This window comes from Cavia porcellus, unplaced genomic scaffold, assembly GCF_034190915.1.
Source record: "Cavia porcellus strain 051 isolate PalLab524CR breed Dunkin Hartley unplaced genomic scaffold, mCavPor4.1 scaffold_19, whole genome shotgun sequence".
Classification (NCBI taxonomy): domain Eukaryota; kingdom Metazoa; phylum Chordata; class Mammalia; order Rodentia; family Caviidae; genus Cavia; species Cavia porcellus.
In genome coordinates, this window is record NW_026947502.1 from 12,913,223 (window position 1) to 12,935,310 (window position 22,088).

Consider the following 22,088-nt stretch of genomic DNA (forward strand, 5'->3'; position numbering starts at 1 on the left):
TTTCACTTTCCTTTTGAAGCTTCTTCCCATTTTACAGTATCAATTATGCATTTTGGATCTTATTTACTCTTTCAGCTTCTCATGCTAGGGAAGCAATATGATGTTTGCATGTGTGCATCTGGTTTATTTATGATTATGGTCTCAAGTTGCATCCATTTACCTATAAAAGTTTCCAGTGCATCTTTTTTTATAGGTGAGTAGTACTTCATTGTATAAAAAGACACATTTTTTATTCATGGATAGAGCTCAGTACAGATGCTCAGTAGATGCATATTTGTGTTATTTCCAAGATCTAATTGCCTGATAATTTAAAAAGTCAGTGCAGTTCAAGAAGTACAGATGAAAAGTTAAATTAGGAAGACAATTTAGAATATAAATGAAATTCAGCAAAGAGATAAAGATTTTTAAAAGAAACAAGCAGAAATATTGGAAATTAAGAGATCAATAGGTCAAATAAGAAAGATAGTTGAAAACCTCAAGAACAGACTAAATCAAGCAGAAGAAAAAAAACCAAACTTGAATACAGGTGTTTTTAAATATCCAGTCAGACAAAGAAAAAATAGAACAAATGAAAAAAGCATTCAAAACCCATGGAATGCCATATTAAATGAACAAATATCCATATTTTTGTAATACTCAAGTGGCAGTACAAAAAAGATAAAGACATAAAATCTATTCAATGATATAATGACATAAAACTTCCCTAGTCTTGGGAAAGATATGGACACCATATACGGGAGGCTCTATAGAACTCTAAATAGAATTGATCAGAAGAGATCTTCAGCATGATCAAAATATCAAAAGTATAAGACAGGGGAAAAAATTCTAAAATCTGGAAAAGAACACTAAATCACATTAGAAGATATGTCCATTAAAGCAAAAACAGATTTCTCAACAAAAATCCTACAGTCCAGGAGGAAATAGAATGATGCCTTCCAAGTCCTGAAACAAAATAACAATATGACAGTCCTTCAGAAGTGCAGAATAAAGACATTTCAAGGCTACCAGACTGTCCACCAGACCAACTTTACAAAAGGAATTCCCACATTCAGAAGAGAAATATAACTAACTAAAAGGAAGTATGTGAATGGAAAAATCCCATTTGAGTTATAGATGCACACAAGAAATAGAAAATAATCAAATATTATCAACACAGTAAACCCTCAAATCACAAAGATAAAAAAGAAGAGCATTCAAAATGACTAAACGGAAGTTAAAATGATAGGAGTAAGATCTTACCTATCAACAATAACCTTGAATATGGGGGCTGGGGATTTAGTTTCGCCTGCCTTGCAAGCAAGCGGTCGTGAGTTCAATCTCTGATACCAACAACAACAACAAAATAACCTTGAATATAAATCGACTAAACTCTCTAGTTAAAAGACTCAGATTGGCTAATGGATAGAAAAACAAAATTCAACCATATACTGCCTGTAAGAAACACACCTCACCAGTAAATTCACACACAGACTGAAAGTGAAAGGATGGAAAATGATATTGTAAACAAATGGAAACCTAAGGCAAGCAAGAGTAATGGGCTATACTTTTATCTGATAAAATAGATTTTTGGACAAAAACTGCAAGAAAAAAACAAAGATTACATTATAATCAAAGGATTATTTCAATAAGATATAATAACCATAAATTTATATGTGCCTAAAGTCAAAGGATTCAATTTTATCAAATACTATTAGACCAACATTATTAGACTGAAGGGAGAGATTTAGGGTTTGATTCAATAAGGGGACTTTCTGCTCCCCACTGTTATCAATGGACAGATCATTGAGACAAAAATCAGCAAATAACCATAGAAATTAAACTATGGTATAAAGGACTTAACATTTATAGAGCTTTTCATGTGACAGTTGAGACATACATATTCTTTTCATCAGTACATAGAATGTTTTCTAAATAAGCCATATGTTAAGGACACAAAACAAGTCTCGACAGACTCAAACAATTGGAATCATACATATCTCATAATAATGGAACTAGAATTTTAGTAAAAATTTAAAATTTGTACATATACATTGGAGACTGAACCACACACTTTGAAATAAACAATGGGCCATCAAAGAAATCAAAAAAGAAATTTAAAAATCTCTTGAAACAAAGGAAAATGGAAATACAAGATAAAAAACTTACGGGGTACAGCAGAAGCAGTAGAAAGAGGATAGTTTAGAGGATTATACACCTACATTAAAAAATAGAAGGGTTTCAAATAAATAAATGTGAATCTAGGATGATTAGTCAGCCTACACCTTTTTTTTTCTATAACAATGATGATGAATCTTTCAGAACTTTCAATGATACCAACTGCTTGCTATTGCGTGTGTGCATAGGTTTGCACCATTGGCCTATAACCTACATAATTATGTACAGCTTAAAAGAAATGACATTCTCTAGGAAAGGTCATTAGCCCTAAGGACCGTGTCCTAGGGAACATAGGTAAAAATTTAGTTTTCTAAAGATCTTCCTTTGAGAAAGAATAGATGTAAGATGCAGGTCATTGTTTTTAGAAAGAAGACACTTCCCTGAAGTGTTTTCAGAGAAGAAGCCAGATAAAAGTGTATAGCAAGAAGCCATCCCCATTTTTTCAAGAGGCATTCGCTACTTATTGAAAACTTCACTGAGATTTGTGCATGCTACTTAAATCATCACACAAACAAATGTAATGTAGGATCAGGCAGTCAGAATAAAAAATATAAAGGGTAAATATATCAAAAGGATGTGAAATTTTTCACCAAGTAGGATTAGATAAAAGGTAATTTCTTCTGTAAATTATTTTTAGATAAGCACTTTCATGTGAGGCACTTGGAATTTCTCTTAAATACTAAAAAATTGTGTTCTAACAGAATCTGTTCAAAAGGCAGGACAAAAAGCTTCAAAATTACTCTCCCCAAAATCAAAATTGGAATTGTAAGAATTTCATAGCAACTCACAGAATCCAATTTGTAGACATTCACTTCAAAGGTACTTCCAAATTATGACTTTGAAAAGCAGTTGAGACTTTTGTCTCAGGAATAATTGTACTAACAGTTGGTTGACCCAAGGAAACACACTGCATATTTAGTGTACTTGCCCATTTGAATTTTTTAAAAAAGAAAATAAAATCTAACAAAATAAAACAGAATAAAGCCAATTGAGACAAAACAGTGAAAGTAATATACATTTCAAAACCATAATAGGAAATCAACAATAGCTACCATCTTTCTTGTTATCTTCACAATAGTTGTCCATACCATTAGACATAGTAAAATAAAATTAAATAACACGAAAAGTAAAACCAATCAAAACAGAACATTAAATAAAACAAAACAAGCAACAAGTGAGAACAATATTGAATTTCAAAAATAAGACAGAAGGAAATCCCATATTTTCTATTTTGCATGCTGTTATCCTCTTAATAGATGCCCAGAATACTGGCCTTATACCTGCAAAGAATGCAAGCATTTAGTTGTTTTTGTACCTCAGTTGCTATCAACTCAGCCTGTCCTCTGAACCTGTCAGGTACTTACAGAGGTATGTGTGTTGGGGGTGCTACTTGATTCTCAGCCTTGAGGCTCATGGGAAGGGTGAAATGGCTTCTCTCTTCCTGGGTCCCACATGGCTTGCACAGCTTATGGGAAGGGCAAACTGGCTTCTTGTTGTACTCCTCCCAGATCCAGCATGGCTTCTGCCCATTGAAATTTTTAATATCAAATTTCATTAAAAATCCAGTTTAATGCTATTAAATACTTAATTCAAAAATGTTTTGTCAATTCTTTCAGAATGAAGGATTTAAGGTTACCAATATATAGAAAACCATATGTGAAGTCAACAATTTTGAAACCAAAGCCTCGAGCTATAATTGTATCATTTTCCAAAGTATGTTCTGTGACATATTAGTATGCAGAGAGAGAGAGAGGAGGAGAGAGACAGAAGAGAAGAAAAGAGAAGAGAAAGAAGAGAAGAGAAGAGAAGAGAAGAGAAGAGAAAAGTATCTCATACTAAGTATGATGAAAATCACGGAGACGGAGTTTAATGTTTCTTTACTGTACAACTTGAGAGACATAATAGTAATAATGGACCCTGACCCTCTCCGAGGTTGAAGCATGCTATTTGTTTTCCAAAACTGACCAAATTTTGTTTGAATATCTAGAAAGTCTAGTTCTAACGAACACCCATGCAGAATACACTGGTCTGTATTTTTAAATTTAATAATAACTCTTCACAAGTTGTGACTAAACTATTTGCAGATGGTCAAGGCAGTTAGTTATGTCCAAAGCACAGAGCAGTTTGACATTCTAAACATATTGACATTTCAACACACATTGATAAAGAAACTATCTTATAATATCTTGAACTCTAATTAGAAGAACAAACAAGACAATGAGATCTAACAGAAAGTAGTTGTGGCTTGCAGTTTAGAGAATTTTCATTTTGATGTTTTGGAGAGGCAGATGAATTGTTGCATGGGGCAGGGCTTTGTTAAGTATGTAGAGTTCTAGTCAGGGGTTTAAGGAATTATAAATGAGCAGAAATGAGCAATCGTAGTTAAGCAAACTAATGTGAAACCCGGCATTTTCTAAATAAGCAGTATCTCCCAATGAATTTAAACTGTGGATCTATAAATAATCTAAACTGATGCCTAACCTTCATACTGAAATGGAGGAGGAAGAGTAAAAGATTTGTCCAGACCCCATTAAGACAAAGCAATGAGGAAGAAATCAAAGGTGTCAAGGTACCCTGAAAACAGGTAATCGGGAAACAGTGAACTATGACGTATATCATGTCACTACTTTACAAAGAAAATCCCTCCCAACCAACTTGTAAGAGTGAGACCCTTGATGAAAACTACTAAGTCACAAATGTACTATTATTAAAAGGAAGCGGGATAAAATAGTTCAAAATTATTTTACGTATTTCCTCTTCATGGTATAGATCAGGGGTGATGAACCTTTGAAAGCTTTCGATGATAAAAAGAGCCTGCTGTGAAACGTATGCCATAGGTTCACCACCACTAGTACGGACATTAAATATGTAGACAGACAAATGATTTAGTTCAGATGTGAAGTGACATGTTTGTATCAGTCAGAAACACTCAAGTTCTTTTCTTTAGCCACACAAAAATGGCACTGTGCTTAGTAACAAAGAATATAAAATATGAAAATAAAAATTTTATTAAGAGTAAAAATGTTACATACAAGGTTGATGAAATGTAGTACATGAACAACCTTTGTTTAAGAAACAAATGCAAGCTTAGTGAAGAAAGAAATTTGAAGCTTAGAACAGGTTTCCATACAAAATTTCCAAGCATTTTAAGTAACAATGCTTCACTTTGCATAAATTTACAGATAACTGAGGGAAAAGTACACAGATTTGCAGCAATATCCCATCATCAACTCACTTTGTGTCTTCCTGTATCTATCTTTCATCATGATCCCAACTCTGATGGACCTGATCTTATTCTAAGGTCTTCTGTAAGTGCATGCTTGCCAAGAGGTTATAGCACAAGTAGTTTTTTTGTACAGTGTGAATTAAATAAATTCCACATGCTTTTAAGTAAACTCCATGGTTTTCAAGACAGCAGCCTGAGCCAGATTTGGAAAGGCTCCTCCTTTCTGTGAGTGTTTATATCCTATGTGTACACATGTTACACAGTATCCAAATAGCACCAGAATACGTGCACCTTTTGTTGATAAAATTTCAAGTCTTATGCAAGTTAATAGAGGGTTCTCTGTAATTCTGGAGGTACTAGGTAAAAAAAAATGTCTGTATGTGGCATGAAAAATCATATTAAATGAAAAATACTCATGGTACTTTTTTCTATCCTCCAAACAGAAAACATTCAGCAAGAAGAATTTTATATCTTTATTTAATTACAACAAAAATATAACAATGCATACCAAATGAAAAAGATATTCAAATATGATAAAATTGTCCTGGAAGAGTAATGACTAAATATAGCTGAAAGAATTACCTAGGTGTCATTAAAACACATTTGCAACTTAGAATTATTAGTGTAAATTGAATTTAGTAACTTGAGTCCCAGTTCACTTCTACAAGTTATCAAAATATTTTCAAAATGCTACAAAAACATGGACAATATCCATAAGTATTATATAAACATCAACAAAAAGTATTTAAGAAAAATAAGCAAATGAATCTTGAGATAAAATGCAAGTCACATTTGTCATGCCAGGTGTATTACAACTCCCTTTCTCCTCACATACAATTGGAAGGCTTTTGTATTTTCCAAGATAAGATAGTGATGATAATACATGTTGGCATAAATTTCAGCCATAAAAATAAGGTATTTCATATTTTAAATATTCCTAAGATGAAATACCAACTCAGTACTCCAGTTCCACTAATCAAAACCTTATGAAAACACGAATTGCATTTGGTTTTGACTCTTCAAATCATGGCTGAAAACTCTCAGCAAAGCATTCTAGGCTTTTTTTTTCTCACACCAACTGACCCAGAATATATTTTAAGAAATGTTTATTTTCTGTGCATATGTGTTTTAAAATTATAAATTCCTGAGCACTTTTTCTTCTTCCTCCTCATCACTGTCAGTGACGTTGACTTGCTGGATGCTAGAGGGAGTCGATGTAGGGGCCGTGAAGACGTTTTCCAAGGTTCCAATGTCCAGCTGAGGGATGGGATTCAGGTATTCTTCCCCGCTGTGGCTGTGACTGTTATAGTAAGAGGTCCCATCTATGCTCTCACAACTCCGAGAATCTTCACTGTGCGTGTGCTCATCTGGGTAGTCTCTGAAAGGATAGTCTCTATTTAAAGCTGAGAACATAGACTCGTGTTTTTGATACCTGTCTTCATAGTAACCCAGGCATTCTGGCATTGAACTTGGAAAATTTCCATAGCCAAAGGGAGGCCGACTATAAGGACACGTGCTGTGGCAAAAAGACACAAAAAAGAATTAGATCAGAGCTTGCCCTCCTAATGCCTTAGGGTTAGGGTTAGGGTTAGGGCACACACACAGACTAATGGAGCAAGTTACTATATCCTCTTGGGTCCTGGAAAGTTCCCCAGATTCCTTCTGTGCCGCCTTCACATACTCATCTGCTCTCTTCCCATTGCCTAGTCCAACCCCAAATAAAGAACAAAGGGAAGTTTCGACTGGAATAATCACCAGCATTTACTACCTAATATTAGCAGGCGGCCAAACATTTGCCAAACTTGAGCAACAAGAGTTGCTCGTCCTGGCCTTTCTCTTATAATGACTCATACCACACCAGCTTTAGACTGCAGGTCTGTATGGTATTATGCTAGGAAATGACACAGTAACAATGACACAGGGCACAAACAGCTTGAAATAGCTTCCAAAACACAAGAGATGCAACAAAAGGTAACAATTTTTAAACTGACATTCAATTATAAAATACATTTGTTAATTAAAAATATTTTTACTAAACCATAAGGATTTGGAACTACAGTAATGTTAAACAGCGGCATTAAGTCTTTTAGAAAAAAATTTAGAGCAAGAATGTGAAGAAAAGACTATTTTGAAATTTTATACATGATTTTTAAAGCAAACCCAATAATTCTTTCATTCAAAGCCATTTGCCAATTAAAAAAAATCATTCTGTTTTTTAAAAGCACTAAGCATTATAGGAAGAGGTATAGAAAAGTCTAGCGAAGAGTTTCTTGTACTCACGGACTCCATCTAGTGACAAAGAACATAAATATAATGACCATATTCATTGGCAAAGCTCATGGCATATTAGGCCATGTATACTTATACATGGCATATAAGTATTCATTAATGCCCTCACATTTTAAAAAAATCTATTTTGTTTCCTTACTTTTAAAAACATAATTATGATACAAAACTAAAAAATTATGATCTGACTCGTTTATATCACATTCCCAAATCTTCAAGTACTAGGTAACTTGCTTATGTTAAAATCACAAATACATGCCCAAACTCCTAAAATATCTCAGGTTTCCATTCCTATGATCACATCCTAATGCAGGGACTTTAAAGGGAGCTCTGGGGATGAAACCCATGGCTTTCACACTGAGCTATACACCCAGGACTTGTATTAATTTTTACTTTGTGACACAGTTTAAGTTTCTCAGTTATCCAGGCTGGGCTTCAATTTGTGATCTTCCTGCCTCATCCTTCCAAACTCCTAGGATTTCAGGCATGCGCCACCATTCCAAGCCATTTTACATTTAGTAGGTGTGACCTAAATATACTGTCCCTTCTACCTCTGATGATTTGCTCCAGGGCTGCTCACTTTCAGGTCTCTTTGTCCAAGTCTATTTCCTACCTATTACCTTCACTTCAGGTATAAGTAATTAACCCAGTAAATCCTCAAGATGCAATGTAGGCAGGATACTGTGTAAGACTTGTTGAGAATTTTAAAAAAGACTAAAATCTTGACGTATACTACACATTGCTAAAGTTTGTAAGGACAGTAACACAAAGACTGTATTGGCATGGTTAAGACAAGTATACACACCATGCTCAGAAAACAAAAATGCCAGCTAGGACAAGATAACCCAGAATGTCACATGCATTAAAACGAATACCTACAGATGCATCACAGTGTAGCGAGGAAAGCATCAGTTAGAATGGAACATTAGCCACATGTAGTAAGCATTCACGACATTTCGTGGGCATTGGCTAAGGATTCTATGTTATCTCAGTTATTCCTCATAACACCCCTATGAGGTAGATACTATAAATATCTCCACTCCCCAGATGGGAGCACTGAGCCTTAAAGAGGTTAAGCAGCTTGCTTCAAGTCAAGTAATAAAGACTGGGAAACCTGACTCCTAAACTTGGTCTACTACCATGCCACATTTGGCAGGGCACTAGTTCCAACTGTACGGAAAAGTTCTTGCCTCAGTAGAAATTATGGCGGTGGTCTAACGAGGCGGAAGGCCAAAGCGGGACCGCCTACCACCTCCTGCTTCTTCCCCAGCTCCTGTTTGCCCCGAAGAAAATTCCAATCGGCTGCTGGAGAATCAGCAAAGCCGCCCTAAGCACCACCCCAATCGGAAATTATATGTACGTCCCATGTCACACGTTTCCCGCAGAGAAAGCCAGGCTTGGAGTTCTCTCCGCGTCCTTAGAATAAAGGCTATTTTTATTTTATATTCTCTCTTTTATCACGCCAAAAACCCTATCATATACCACATACAAAACTAGTACCTCAGGCAAATCTTCATTTAGTGGACTCCTGGCTCCTTACATAAAACAGGGATAACAGGCTTTCCTGCAGATTTCAAAGGTGTGACATGAAGAACAGGAGGATGTTACATCAGTACTCTGGGACCTGGAAAACCTATTTTAGTATGTGGTTGGTAGGGCTCACAGGATCTTACAGTTAATAATGTGGTCATAAATATGGACATGTACGCTGGGATTTAGCTCAGCAGCATAAGCACCTGCCTTGCAAGCAGGCATTCGTGAGTTCAATCCCTGGTACCGATAAAAAAATTTTTTAAAAAGCAGTTAAAAAAAAAAAAAAAGAACCACCTGAAAGACTGGGCATGGTGGTGCACACCTTACACATGTGATCCCAGCATTCTTTGAGACAGGCAGGACGATTGCCAAGTTCAGACCTAACCTGGGCAACTTAGTGACTTGAACATTGTCTCAAAATTAAAAAAAAATGCACATGTACATTTTTATTTTTAAAAATAAAGAGAGCAAAATAGAACAAAATTAATATAAATGGTTACCTCCTGGGGAAGGGAGAGGAGGAGGAAAGCAACAGGGAAATACAAGCTAGAAGTTTTACTATAGCTTGAATTATGGTTTTGACTTTGAAAACATACAAGTATGTCATATAATTTTAAAGTAAATTTAATTTTTAAAAAGACCAGTCCCTAAAAATGAAAGCAAGCAAAAATAAATCAACCCAAGTTTATATTGAATTCAGCTGACTTAACTATAGATAGAAGTAGCATTCAAGGTAATTTAAGCCCAGTGTTTTTATGGTACTTTTCTGATAACATATATCTTAAAGCGAAAAATAATCACAAACAAATCTTAAACTGCAATGAATAGTTGTATTGTCAGGAGTACTGGTGTTCTGAAACCATTACTTTTGCTATTTTACTATTATACTTTTGGTATATACATGTATCTGGAGCGATACATCAGAGAAAAATTATGTTTAAGAGAATTACACAAGTAATCATGTTATAATCAGTTGGAACAAAGAATTTTAATTTTAGCTATACTATTCTATAAATCACTTTAAAACTTTTAAATATTAGCTTTGCTGAGGATTTAGCTCAGCGGTGAGTGCCTGCCTGGCAAGTGCTAGGTTGTAAATTCAATCCCTGGTACTAAAAAAAAAAAAAAAAAAAAAGGAAAAAGGAAAAGAAAAAAAATCTAAATGTTAGCTTTATTTTGGAAATATCAATACAAGGTCATAAATTTTTTATTAATAAAATTTTTTCGTAATAATTTACATACAAGGCTTTGATACTTTGCTAATTTAGTGGCAGTTAAACATATGTTTCCATAACTATAATTTTTAAGAACTATAATCTTTAGCAAAATGAACTGGTGTTTGTAAGATGGCTTATTCCAGACTTGAGATAGACAACACAAAAGAGCAGCCTGAGACATAATGTGCCCGTGAACAAAACATTTATCAGAGATTGGTGTACAGACGCCAAATTGCCACCCCTGGATAACTGAGCATCAAAGAGGAAAAGGACAAGAGAGGAGAAGCGAAGAGAACAGGACTGTTGACTAAAGGTCGAAATGTACTGCCACATATCAAATATATAAAAATCCACTTATTTAGAAAAATAATTTGATAATAATAAAACAAAACTCATTGATATGGGGGAAAGAATCGTGTTTATCCTGTTCATCTTGTATTTTAGAGTAACATCATATAGTGAATGAAAAGGTTTTCTTCATAAAAGCATTCCAGATAATGAAGAAATATTGAAGCAGAAAATTCACCATTTGGCAATCTTATGCTTTCTGCAACAATCACCACAGCTATTATTATTATTAGCTGGTATTTTTCAATCTTAGCTATCTAGACAAAAGAGAAAAGTATATTTCAACTTCAATCCTGGCTCTCTCAGTAAGAAGGAAGGGTAATTGTGCAATGATGGGAAAAGCAGCATACTGGAAGTCCTAACTGAAGGAGAATTCCAAGTCTTCACAGGCTCTAAACCCAGTTAGGGGGCTGATTGGTCCGAGTGCTCTGCTCCAAAGAAGGAACTCACATTGAGCCTCCTCAAACCCCAGTCCAATCTGCCATATAGCTACTGCTAGACAACATCCTGCCCCAGGGGGCAGCAGCCAGCCCCCTGACCACACAAGAATCCCTTGCCTAGTACATGCCTCACCTGATAGGAGACAGCCTCCTCAGTATTCTTCAGCTTCAAGACTCGTGGCTGCCACGTCCTGGTCTCAAGGTCCACCCCAAGTCACCCAACAGAAACTAAAAAAGGTCTCCTCCTCAGGCCACAGGGACTGTAGCTGCCAGTGCACAAAGCTCTAGCGTTACCTAGGTTGGTCCCTAGAGACCAAGGGAAGGTTTCATCCTTGACCTGGAGTGCCAGGACCCTGCCATGCACATGCGCCTCAGCTCCACCATAGCTTGCCCGTATGACACAGGAATATTCCCACTGACATCCCACAGCTTCAGGGGCAGATACCAAAGCCCCAAACCCAGCACCAAACACACTGAACCTGTGGAACCTAGAGAAAGTCTCTTCTATGTGCTACAAGTCTGAGAGCATGGATGCCAGTCCCACAATTCCAAATGTTACCTGTATATGACCCCAAGACATCTATGGAAGGTCTATTCCATAACCTACAGACAGTGGACCACAGATGCTAGTATCAAAAGCCCTGATAATACTTGTACTTGCCACTGGGTACCTGGAGGAAGTCTCATCCAGGTCTAGTCCTATGATTCCAGAAAGTGGCTACAATTGCTAAAAGCACCAGCATCACCCACAGTCACCCTAAGGGACCTAGGGAATGACCCATTCACATTCTACAACCTCGAGTCTGTATCTACTGGTACCACAGAATCCAGCACTTCCATCTCACAGCAACTATGGAAGGTCCCATCCTATTTTGTGGCTCCACAACTGTGGCTGCTGGTACCATAGGCTGCGGCAATTCCCACATTAATCCCGGGAATCCTGAAAGAGGTTTCCTTTATATCCTGTGGCTTGGGGACCATGGCTGTTGACACCACAACCCTTGATGTCCCCTGTACTGGTCCTGAGAGATCTGGACTTGTTCTTTCCACATCAGACACCAATAAGATTGCGGTAGTTACTGTCATTAGTGCTGAGCTCTGGGGAGCCTGAGCACATAAACCTTGGGAAGCATGTATGTTGCACAAGTTGTACTACCTCCATGAACTACTGCAGGCCAGAGGCACTCACAGACACTGATGATAACAATAAAAGCTAGCAAAATTGCATAGAAACTACACTTTTCAGCTTATGTATAAGCAAAGCCAAAGAATCTACCAAACTGACATCTAATATGCCATCCTATTCCACCAAATGCATAGGCATCAATGAAGGAACACATGAAACATGAAAGGAAACATGACCCAACAATGAGAATTAGTAATCCTCCAAAACTAGAACTTAAACTTGAATTAAATCTATGAAATTCCTGAAAAGAAATACAAAGTAACTATCTTGATCAAGCGGGATTTATTCCAGGCATGCAAAGATGGTTCAATGCACACAAATCAATAAACATGATGTGACATATCCACACAATGAAGGACAAAAACCATATGATCATCTTGGTACAGAAAAAATGTTCACTAAGACTTAACATCTCTTCATGATTAAAAACTCTCACTAAGACTTAACCTCTCTTCATGATTAAAAACTCTCAAAACATTAGATATAGAAGAAGCATACCTTAAAATAATAAAGGCCATTATGAAAACTCTACAACTAATATCTTACTGAACAGGGAAAAACTAAAGGTGAAGATCAGGAACAAGCATAAGGTTCACTTTCACCATGTATTTAACAGTGGTAGAAGTTTTAGCAAGAGCAATTACACAAGAAAAAGAAAGACATTCAAATTGATTCAAATTTAATCAAAAAATTAAATTGTCCATGTTTGTGATAACATATTTTATACATAGAAAAACCTGAAAACTATACCAAAAAGCTGTTAGAACTAATAAATTCAGCAAAATTTCAGGACAGCAAATCAGCTACAAAAACAAAGTTATCAAGAAGATACAGTGAAAGAAAAAGTCTTTTCAACAAACGGTGCTGGAAAAATTGGATATGCACATGCATGAGTATACATTCATTCTTCTTACTGTATGTAGGCATCAACACAAAATGGATTAACTCAAATGGAAAACCTAAAGTTTGAATTATTATAAGAAAACATTTTCAGTTTCAGGTTTTACATTTAGTTCTCTAAGACACCCAAGACATAGGCAACAAAAATACAAATTATATCAAACTCAAAAGCTTCTGCAGAGCAAAGGAACTAATTAACAAAGTTAAGAACCACAGAACAGGGGCTGGGATTTAGCTCAGCAGCATGAGTGCCTGCCTTGCAAGCAGGCAGTCGTGAGTTCGATCCCTGGTACCGAAAAAGACAAAAAATAAATAAATAAATAAATAAAAATAAAAAAAAAAGAATCACAGAACAGGAAAAAAATATTTACAAACTACTTATATGATCAAAATTAATATATAGAATATATTTTCTAAAATCCACAAGAAAGAGTTAGGGATTTAGCTCAGCAGCATAAGCACATGTCTGGCAAATGCATGGTTGTGAGTTCAATCCCCAGTACCAAAAAAAATATCCACAAGAAAACACACATGTACACTCCACCCCCAAATAACCAATTAAAAAATAAACTGAAGTACTAATTAGACTTTCCCAACAGAAGACATACAAATAGTAGACAAGTATATTTAAAAATTTTCAATTTCACTAATTTCCAGGGAAATGCAATGAAAACCACAATGAGATACCATCTTACTCCAGCCAAAATAGCTATCATTAAAAATACAAAAAATGTATTTGTACATTTAACAAATGGTACTGCATAGGCAGAAAAAGAAGAACTCTTATACACTGTTGGTGGGAAGATAAATTGGTATAGTCATTATGGAAAATAGTATGGAGATGGCTCAAAAAACTAAAAATATACAATCCAGGAACTCCATTGGTGGGCATGTATCCAAAGGAAATGATATCATTAACCAAAAGGATATTTGCCCTCTCAAGTTTATTGCAGTACTAATCACAGTAGGTAAAATATGTAATCAACCTAGATGTCAACAGTGAATGAGCAGATACAGAAAATGAGGTACACATACAGAATGGAACACTATTCTGCCATAAAAAGAACGAAATCCTTTTACTTGAAGTAACATGAACGAAACTAGAAGTTATGATGGTAAGCAAAATAAGACAGAAACAGAAAGACAAATACCAAATGTTCTCATTCATTTGTGGAAACTAAAAAGTCAATCTTGAAATGAAATAGTGGTCACTAAAAACAGGTAGAGGAGAAAAGTAAAAAGAGGTTCAACAGGGGCACCAAAACACAGGGGAAATAAGTTCTGTTTGTTTTTGTAGCACAGTAGGATAACTATGGGTTAAAACAACTTACATTTCAAAATTATTAGAACAGTAGAAATTCCTAACATATAAAAGTAATGCTTAAAAAGATAAATATACCTTTTACTTGATCATTACACTTTATATTCATGCACTGAATTACAATAATGTATCTCATACATGTACATAAGTATTATGTTCTAAACAGTATAAACGAGAATACTCAGGCCCTCCCCCAGATTCTGACTCACTGAGTCTAGCATAGGGTCCACACTTGAGCGTTTTCCTCCTCTGGGGAAACTTAGACTTGAATTCACAGAGCATTCTTATTATAACACAAGCTAATATAAAAAGAAAAACCAATGTTTTGTACCCTTGTTGTGAGGTACTACAAATTATGGGTCATCTATGATGTATCACTGTGAAAAAGCCCTGAATCTAAATCATGTTTCAAGATCTATCAATCCACAGGCAAAATAAGTAACAGTGAAACACGTTAGACAGTACTCTCCCTTAAAGTAGGTAGGAATAGAAGAAACAAGAATAGTAAAAATGTAAATTTTTGAAGCTGGGTACATGGAGATCCATTATGTTGAACTCTTCCTTCTGTTTTGCAAATAACATTGTCTACAACAAAATGGCAGTTAAAACAAAATGCTATTCATGAAAAGCTAAAAGCAAGTTTATTCTCTCTAGTGAAGGGGACAAGAGCTTCTTCCACTCTGTTCCCATGTTCATTCTCTCCTTCCCTCTCCCTCTCCTTCTCTAACTTCACAAGGTTTATCTGAATTATTGGCATTGGTCAAGCACAGTAAAATGAACCAGAACCCACAGGAGTATGAAACAGTGAGACAAAAGAGAACTTCAACAGTTTTTCAGTTTTGCCAAAGGAAGACTTTTCCATGAGTCCTTTTTGCCATATATTCTTCTTTTTATGGAAAAAAATATAAAACAAAATACCATATAACAAGATAATAGAAGAATAACAATAGTCAAGGCACTGCATGTTGTTATTTTTAAAGTAGTTACACAGAGTATGAGATATAGGTATAAAACTTCTCCAATCGATATTAGCACAAACCTTCCTTTTCTATGAACTAAGAGGCACTACTAGTATAGTAAGTTGCATTTCTTCTCCCATTTCCCATCCTTCATTTCTGCTTTCCCCATCCCAGTTCCATCCTTGTGAGCAGTTTCTTTCTCTTTGTCATTATCTATGGCAGATTTTGTATAGGATTTTCTCTTTTAGTTTTTACACTACGGAGACAAGATGGTGTTTACACATGAGAGTTTGATTTATTTTACTTACGAGTATGGTCTCAAGGTGCATCCATTTACCTATGAAAGTCTTAAGTTTATCCTTTTTTAAGGCTAAGTAGTACGCCATTGTATAAAAATACCATATCCTTTTTTATTCATTCCTCAACTGATGGGCATTTGGGCTGTTTCCAAATTGTGCTGCTGTAAACAGGACAAGGCAAGGCAGAGCACATCCCAAGTTTTCTTCAGGTCCAAACTTTGTGCTCACTGCCCTAGAGATAATCATTCCAATATGGCTGACAGCAAGCATGGGTTTGTCTTTAGCCTTGCAGGAGGCTGCATTAGAATTTCTGCATCAGAAATTCTGTTCTCCTTTGAAAATGTGCAGCAGCTGGAGAAATACAGGTACAAAATGACAATGGACAGATCTGTATGCTGCTTATTCCCCTTTCATTAACCTGGAGTGCTCTGATCTACAGATTAAGAGTTTACTACGTAATTTTATTTTGCCCAAAAGAAACTGCATTGTGACTCATGAAAGTAATGTCAGTGAGCTGGCAAACAGTTCAGGGAAGGGAGTCAACAGGTTTTTTTGGTGAGTGCTGTAGGCAGTGCACTGATTATATGCTAAGTCCAATGGTAAATATAGCTCCACATGTGAAAATCACAAAATTCAGTATTACAATCTCTTTAAACACTGATGCTTTCAATACTTTTTTTAAAAGCACACCTATACAAATAGAAATGCATAGCAGAGGACTTGGCATGAAATGATGGTACTGCTGGATGCTGAGTCACAGCCTCCCAAAGACCTGTCCATGTGCCGGGTCCTCGCCCCTGAACTGACCTGTTCAGCTCATTCTCAGGTTGCAAGGCCCTGCTGCTTTGGATATGCAGTACCTCGGCACCATGTGGTGGGAGCAAAAGAAGCTTGGAGATGTGACTAAAGTATGGTCTGGAGATGCGAAACTATACCAAGTTATTTTAGGAAGGCCCAACAAAATCACAAGTGTCTTTTGTTGTTGCTGTTTGAGACAAGGTATATAGTTCAGGGTGGCTTTGAGCTTACTATGTAGCCCACGGAGGCTTTAAACTTGTAATGATCCTCCTGCTTCGGCCTCCCAAGGTGTGTGCTACCATGCCTGACTGACCAGCATCTTTATAAGAGGAAAACAGAAGTGCTAGAGTCAGAAGAGATGAGCGATAGAAACAGCAGTCAAAATAACCTAAGGTCGGGGGCTGGGGATTTAGCTCAGTGACAGAAGCACCTGCCTTGTAAGCAGGCAGTCGTGAGTTCGATCCCTGGTACCGATAAAAAGGAAAAAGACAAAAAAAAAAAAAAAAAAAAAAGGTAAAAAAATGACCTGAGGTCAGGACTATGAGCCCACGTATGTGGGCAGTATCTAAAGTTGGAAATGGAAAGTAAACTTTCTCTCCTAGAGTCTCCAGATAGAGTGGGCCTGCCCATGTAGTTGCTTGAATGGTGCCCCCTTCCCCATCACACCTGCTCAGAACCTCAGAATGTGGCCTTATTTGGAAATAGGATCTGTGCAGATATAGTTAATGTAAGATGAGACCACCCCGCCTTAGAGTAGGCACACTGATTTGCCCATTTTACCCACTGACCTATAGAAGGACATCTTGACTACTTCCAAGCTTTGGAAACTATGCAAATACAACCCCTATAAACATCCCTACACTGCTTTATTTGTAGGTATAAGAATTCATTTGGTTTAATATTAAGCAATATGACTATTGGATCATCTCTAGTCTTGTAAGAAATTGCCGACTTGCTTTCCACAGTTGATGTACAATTAATGCATTCCCATTAGCAATGAAAGACAAATCCTTCTGCTCCACACTCTTTATAGAGTTTGGGGGTGTCAGTATTTTGGGTGTTGACCATGTTAGTGTGAGGAGGCATCTCACTGGTGTAATTTGCAGTTCCCTAATGACACAAGATGTTGAGCATTGTTCATCTGTCAGGTGTTATCTTCTTTAGGCGAGGAACCTGTTCATAACATTTGCTCATTTTTAAATGAGGCTGTTTGTTTTCTTTGTGTTATGTTTGAACAGTTCTTTGTATATTTTGGATTAGTGCCTTATTAAATGTCTTTTGCAGATATTTTTTCTTGGTCTGTGGGCTTGGTTTCTCATTTTCTTGATTCCATGCTATTTTGATACTATTGACTTTATAAGTTTTGAAATCAGGACTTGTGATTCCTTCAAAGCTGTGTTCCCCTTTTCAAGACTGTTTTAGGTATTTAAGGTAAATCATGATTCCATATAATTTTAAGAACAGCTTTTCTATTTCTGAGGGAAAAAAGGCCACTGGGGATATTGAAAGATATTACAATGACTCTAAATTGTTTTGGGGAAGTATTGCCATTTAAGCAATATTAGGTTTGTACTTCACAAACACAGGTGTCTTTACATTTATATAGATCTTTAATTTCTTTCAATGTTTTGCAATTTGCAATTTATGATTCTTGCATCTAACAATTAAGTCATTCCTGTCTGATTATTTTTGCTTCTACTGCAAAAGGAATTTGTTTCTTAATTGCCACTTTGGATTATTCATTGCTAGTGTATAAAAATTTAACTGATTTTTGTGTTCTGATATTACACCCTGAAAATACTGGATTTTTAGCTCTAACACTTTTGTGGAATCTTTTAAGATATTCTACATATAAGATTATGCCAAGTAAAAATACAGTTTTACTTCTTTCTTTTCATTTTGGAATTCTTTTATTATTTTTCTTTCTTGCCTAATTTATCTAGCTGCACTTGCAATATGGTTTTGAAAATGGGCATTCTTCTTTGATTTCTGACTGTAAGAGACAAGCTTTCTATCCTTCAATACTGAGTATGAAGTTTACTTAGGTTTTTAACAATTTCCTCTGTCATACTGAGGAACTTTCCTCCTATTTCTAGTTTGGTAAGTTTTCAAATCAGTAATTTTTCACCAAACAAAAAGTGTTAAGACTTGTCAAATGCTTTTTCTGCCTATATTGAGTTGATTATGTGGTTGTACTACTAAAGAATTTTTAGGTGTTGAACCATACATTTCCGGGATGAATTCTACTTGGTCTTGGCTTACACTCATTTTAATATGCTACTTGATTCAGTTTGCTAGTATTTTGTTGAGTATACTTTGTACATATACTAATAAAACTTTATAATTTTACCTTCTTGGGATGCCTCTGTCCAGTAATGATAAAAGGGTAATGCTAGTCTTAAAAGTGTTTCTTTTCCTATTCTTTGGAGGATTTGAGAAGAGCTAATGTTTTTTCTGACTTTTTTTTTTTAATTTTTATTTAAGGAGAAAAGAAAAGAAAGAAAAAAAACAGTGAAGGGGTACAAGTTATACAGATTTACAGAATAGAAAAATGCGCAGTAGGAAATCACTAGTTAATGGATTACATATTGCCATCTTAGAAATAATTGTTCAAGTCACAAAATTAAAGCTTGTAGAGTGGACTTCCAACAATGATACTGCAGACAGTTCTGTTCAATGATCCAATAAAACTCTGTGATATCATTTTCTATCTTATACACCTAAACATACATGCAGTTATATAGTTTAGAGCACTTTCTTTTCCTCTCTTTTGTACAGTGACTATTACACATTTTGGGTTTCATTGCTCCCACGGTTCTTGTTGCTTTTTTGGAAGAGAGTAAAACCAAATGTGACATAACAGAACAGAATCGGTCAAGTCAAAAGGGTGGACATAATAGATAATATAAAAACATAATACAAGGTGATCAACAATGGTTACCATAATGCCTCCCGCTATTTCTAATAGAATTGCCTATATCATTAGTTGTAATACAATTGAACAAAACCGTAAAGAATAAAACCGACAAAACCAAAACATTGGAGATATTGTAGGTCTTCAAAAGTAGATAAAAGTCAACGAGAATGGGCGTTATAATGAATCTCATTATCTTCTCAGCTGATGCCTAAACTTTCGAACCTGATACTATCCAGCAAAACAGAATAGAGGAACCTCAGTCAAAAACAAGATGGTGAGAGTAACACAGGGCTTCAAATCGAGATAATAGAAAGTCAAAGTGGGTTACTATATTATATCCTGCTATATTTTTCCCTTTAATTAAATGGATAAAAATAAAAAAGTAAATAATGGAGTGGAGATTGAGAAAAAAGAGGGCATAACAGCGAAACAGGGCAGATCAAAACATAACCATTTAAGCAGAATAGTGTTTCACCACCAGATAATCCTGACCCAAAAATAGTTACCATATTGACTCCCTCCCTGAAGTCCTTGAGTACAACTTCATATACTGTAGCATTAAGTATATCAAAACAATGTAAATCCATTTAAGAGAATGACAGCATTATAGAGTATTTAGAATCGACTAACAGAAAATGAACAATGGTCTCTGTATAATCTCCTTGTCTTTAAAAGGTTTTTTCTTATACTATCGTACTTAACAAAATCCAATAAGATACAACCTGTTTAGACCATTGGAGACAGAAGAACAAAAGCTAGATGAGACTTCAAAACAAGATGGTACTAAATCAGCATTACCTATTAAGATGTCATTTTCTCCAAAAAAAGCTGTTCCTATCATCCAATCTTCTCTGTCTCATTTCTGTTGAGCTCTTTTTCTGTCAGTAGCTGTCAGTTTGTCTTCTTCATTTTGTTCTCTGCTCCATTCGTTGTGGCCTCCCCGCCACTATTTCTGGGTTCTTTGTATTTTTCTTTTTTTAGAATATCCTGCAATACTTTCTGTAGGGTTGAATTGGTGGTTGCAAATTCCCCCAGTTCCTCTTTATCCTGGAAGCACCTCGTTTTTCCATCAATTTCCAGGGACAGTTGTGCAGGATATCTCAATCTTGGCTGTAGATCATTATCTTTCAAAGCTTGAATTATTTCTCCCCATGCTCTTCGTGATTTGATGGTTTGTGAAGAGAAATCTGCTGTAATTCTGATGGGTCTTCCCTTGTAAGTGATCTGTTTCTTGTCTCTTACAGCTTTTAATATTCTGTTCTTGTACTGAATTTCTGGAATTTTTATTATTATATGCCTGGGTGTTTCTCTGTTAGGGTTGTAGGTAGCTGGGGTCCTGTATGCCTCATACATTTGAGTATCTTTACCTTTTGCTAAATTAGGAAAATTCTCCTGGATTATTTCTGTGAGTAGCTTTTGTAGTTCACTTGTTTGTGTCCCTACTTCTTCTTTTATGTTCTTAATCCTTAAGTTATGGCTCCTCTTATCATCTTCTTGTCTTTGTATTATTGCTGTGTGTTTCTTTGTTATTTTTAAGAAGTTTTTCATTTCATTCTCCCATGTTTCAAGTCTGCCCTCCAATTCAGATAGTCTGTCCTTAGTTTCTTTCAAGCTGTTATGCCAGTCTTGGGTAGACTTCTTAATTTCTTGATAGTCCCTTTGCACCTGCTTCACATACTCAATGCTTTCTCTGTTTTCTCCATCAAGCAATTCTCCCCTCTTTTTCTGTTCTTCCATTCCACCATCTGCTTTTTCCTGGGTGGTGCTTAGCATTTCTCTAACTATTCTGCATACTTCTAGCTTCAGGTCATTGATAACTTCATTCCTGAATTGGTCTATGAGGCTCTCTAAATGGCGCTTAATGTATATTGGTGCAGTGTCCACTGCCTGATTCTCAGGATTGGGGGTCGAGGAGCCTTTTTTGTTGCTTCCCTTCCCCATATTTTCTGTTCCTTATAAAATGTAATCTTACACAGGAGGCCCGGCTTCCCTGCCTGTCAGCCACAGCTTGATCAAATTGCGCTGGCTAGTTGTTCCCGCTCACCGCTGCGCCCCAGGGAGTTGCGGAGGAGGCAGCCTACGCGGGAGTCGGTCGCTCCTCCGGGCCACCGTCAGGCTCTGGGATCTGGGTTAGGCCAGCCTAGGGAGTCCGCCAGCAGCGTCCCTCCGGCCAGGCACCTTTCACCAATCCCGTCCGAGAGGGAAACGTGCGGCTGCAGTTGCCACCGCGCCCTGCTCTTACAGGACTGCCCGCGCCCAGAAAAACCTCCGCTGGAGTCAACCTGCGGTAGGGAGTCAGTTCCTCGCTCACCTCGCCACCAGTCAGCCTTCTTCCCTGTCTGCCGCGTTTCCGACTCCGTTCGCAGACTCCCATTCCCAAGCCTCTGCGTGTCTCTCCTTGCCGAGCCGCTATGGAGGTAGCCGGCCGCCGGGCGGCGGGAAATCCAAACCGCGGTTTCCGATGGCGCGGAGTCGAGCCTCCACACCGAGATTTTTCTGTTCCT

General features: G+C 36.6%; 1 protein-coding gene across 1 annotated transcript in view; it reads right to left on the minus strand.

Annotated features, from left to right (window-relative positions):
- Nucleotides 1-5,198: 5,198 nt before the first annotated feature.
- The window catches only part of Sox30 (SRY-box transcription factor 30), a 43,119-nt gene continuing 26,229 nt past the window's right edge, over nt 5,199-22,088 (minus strand). Inside the window, exon 5 of the mRNA XM_003473304.2 lies at nt 5,199-6,896. Coding sequence (XP_003473352.1) covers nt 6,515-6,896 — 382 coding nt within the window. The 3' untranslated portion in view covers nt 5,199-6,514. The remainder of the gene's footprint in view (nt 6,897-22,088) is intronic.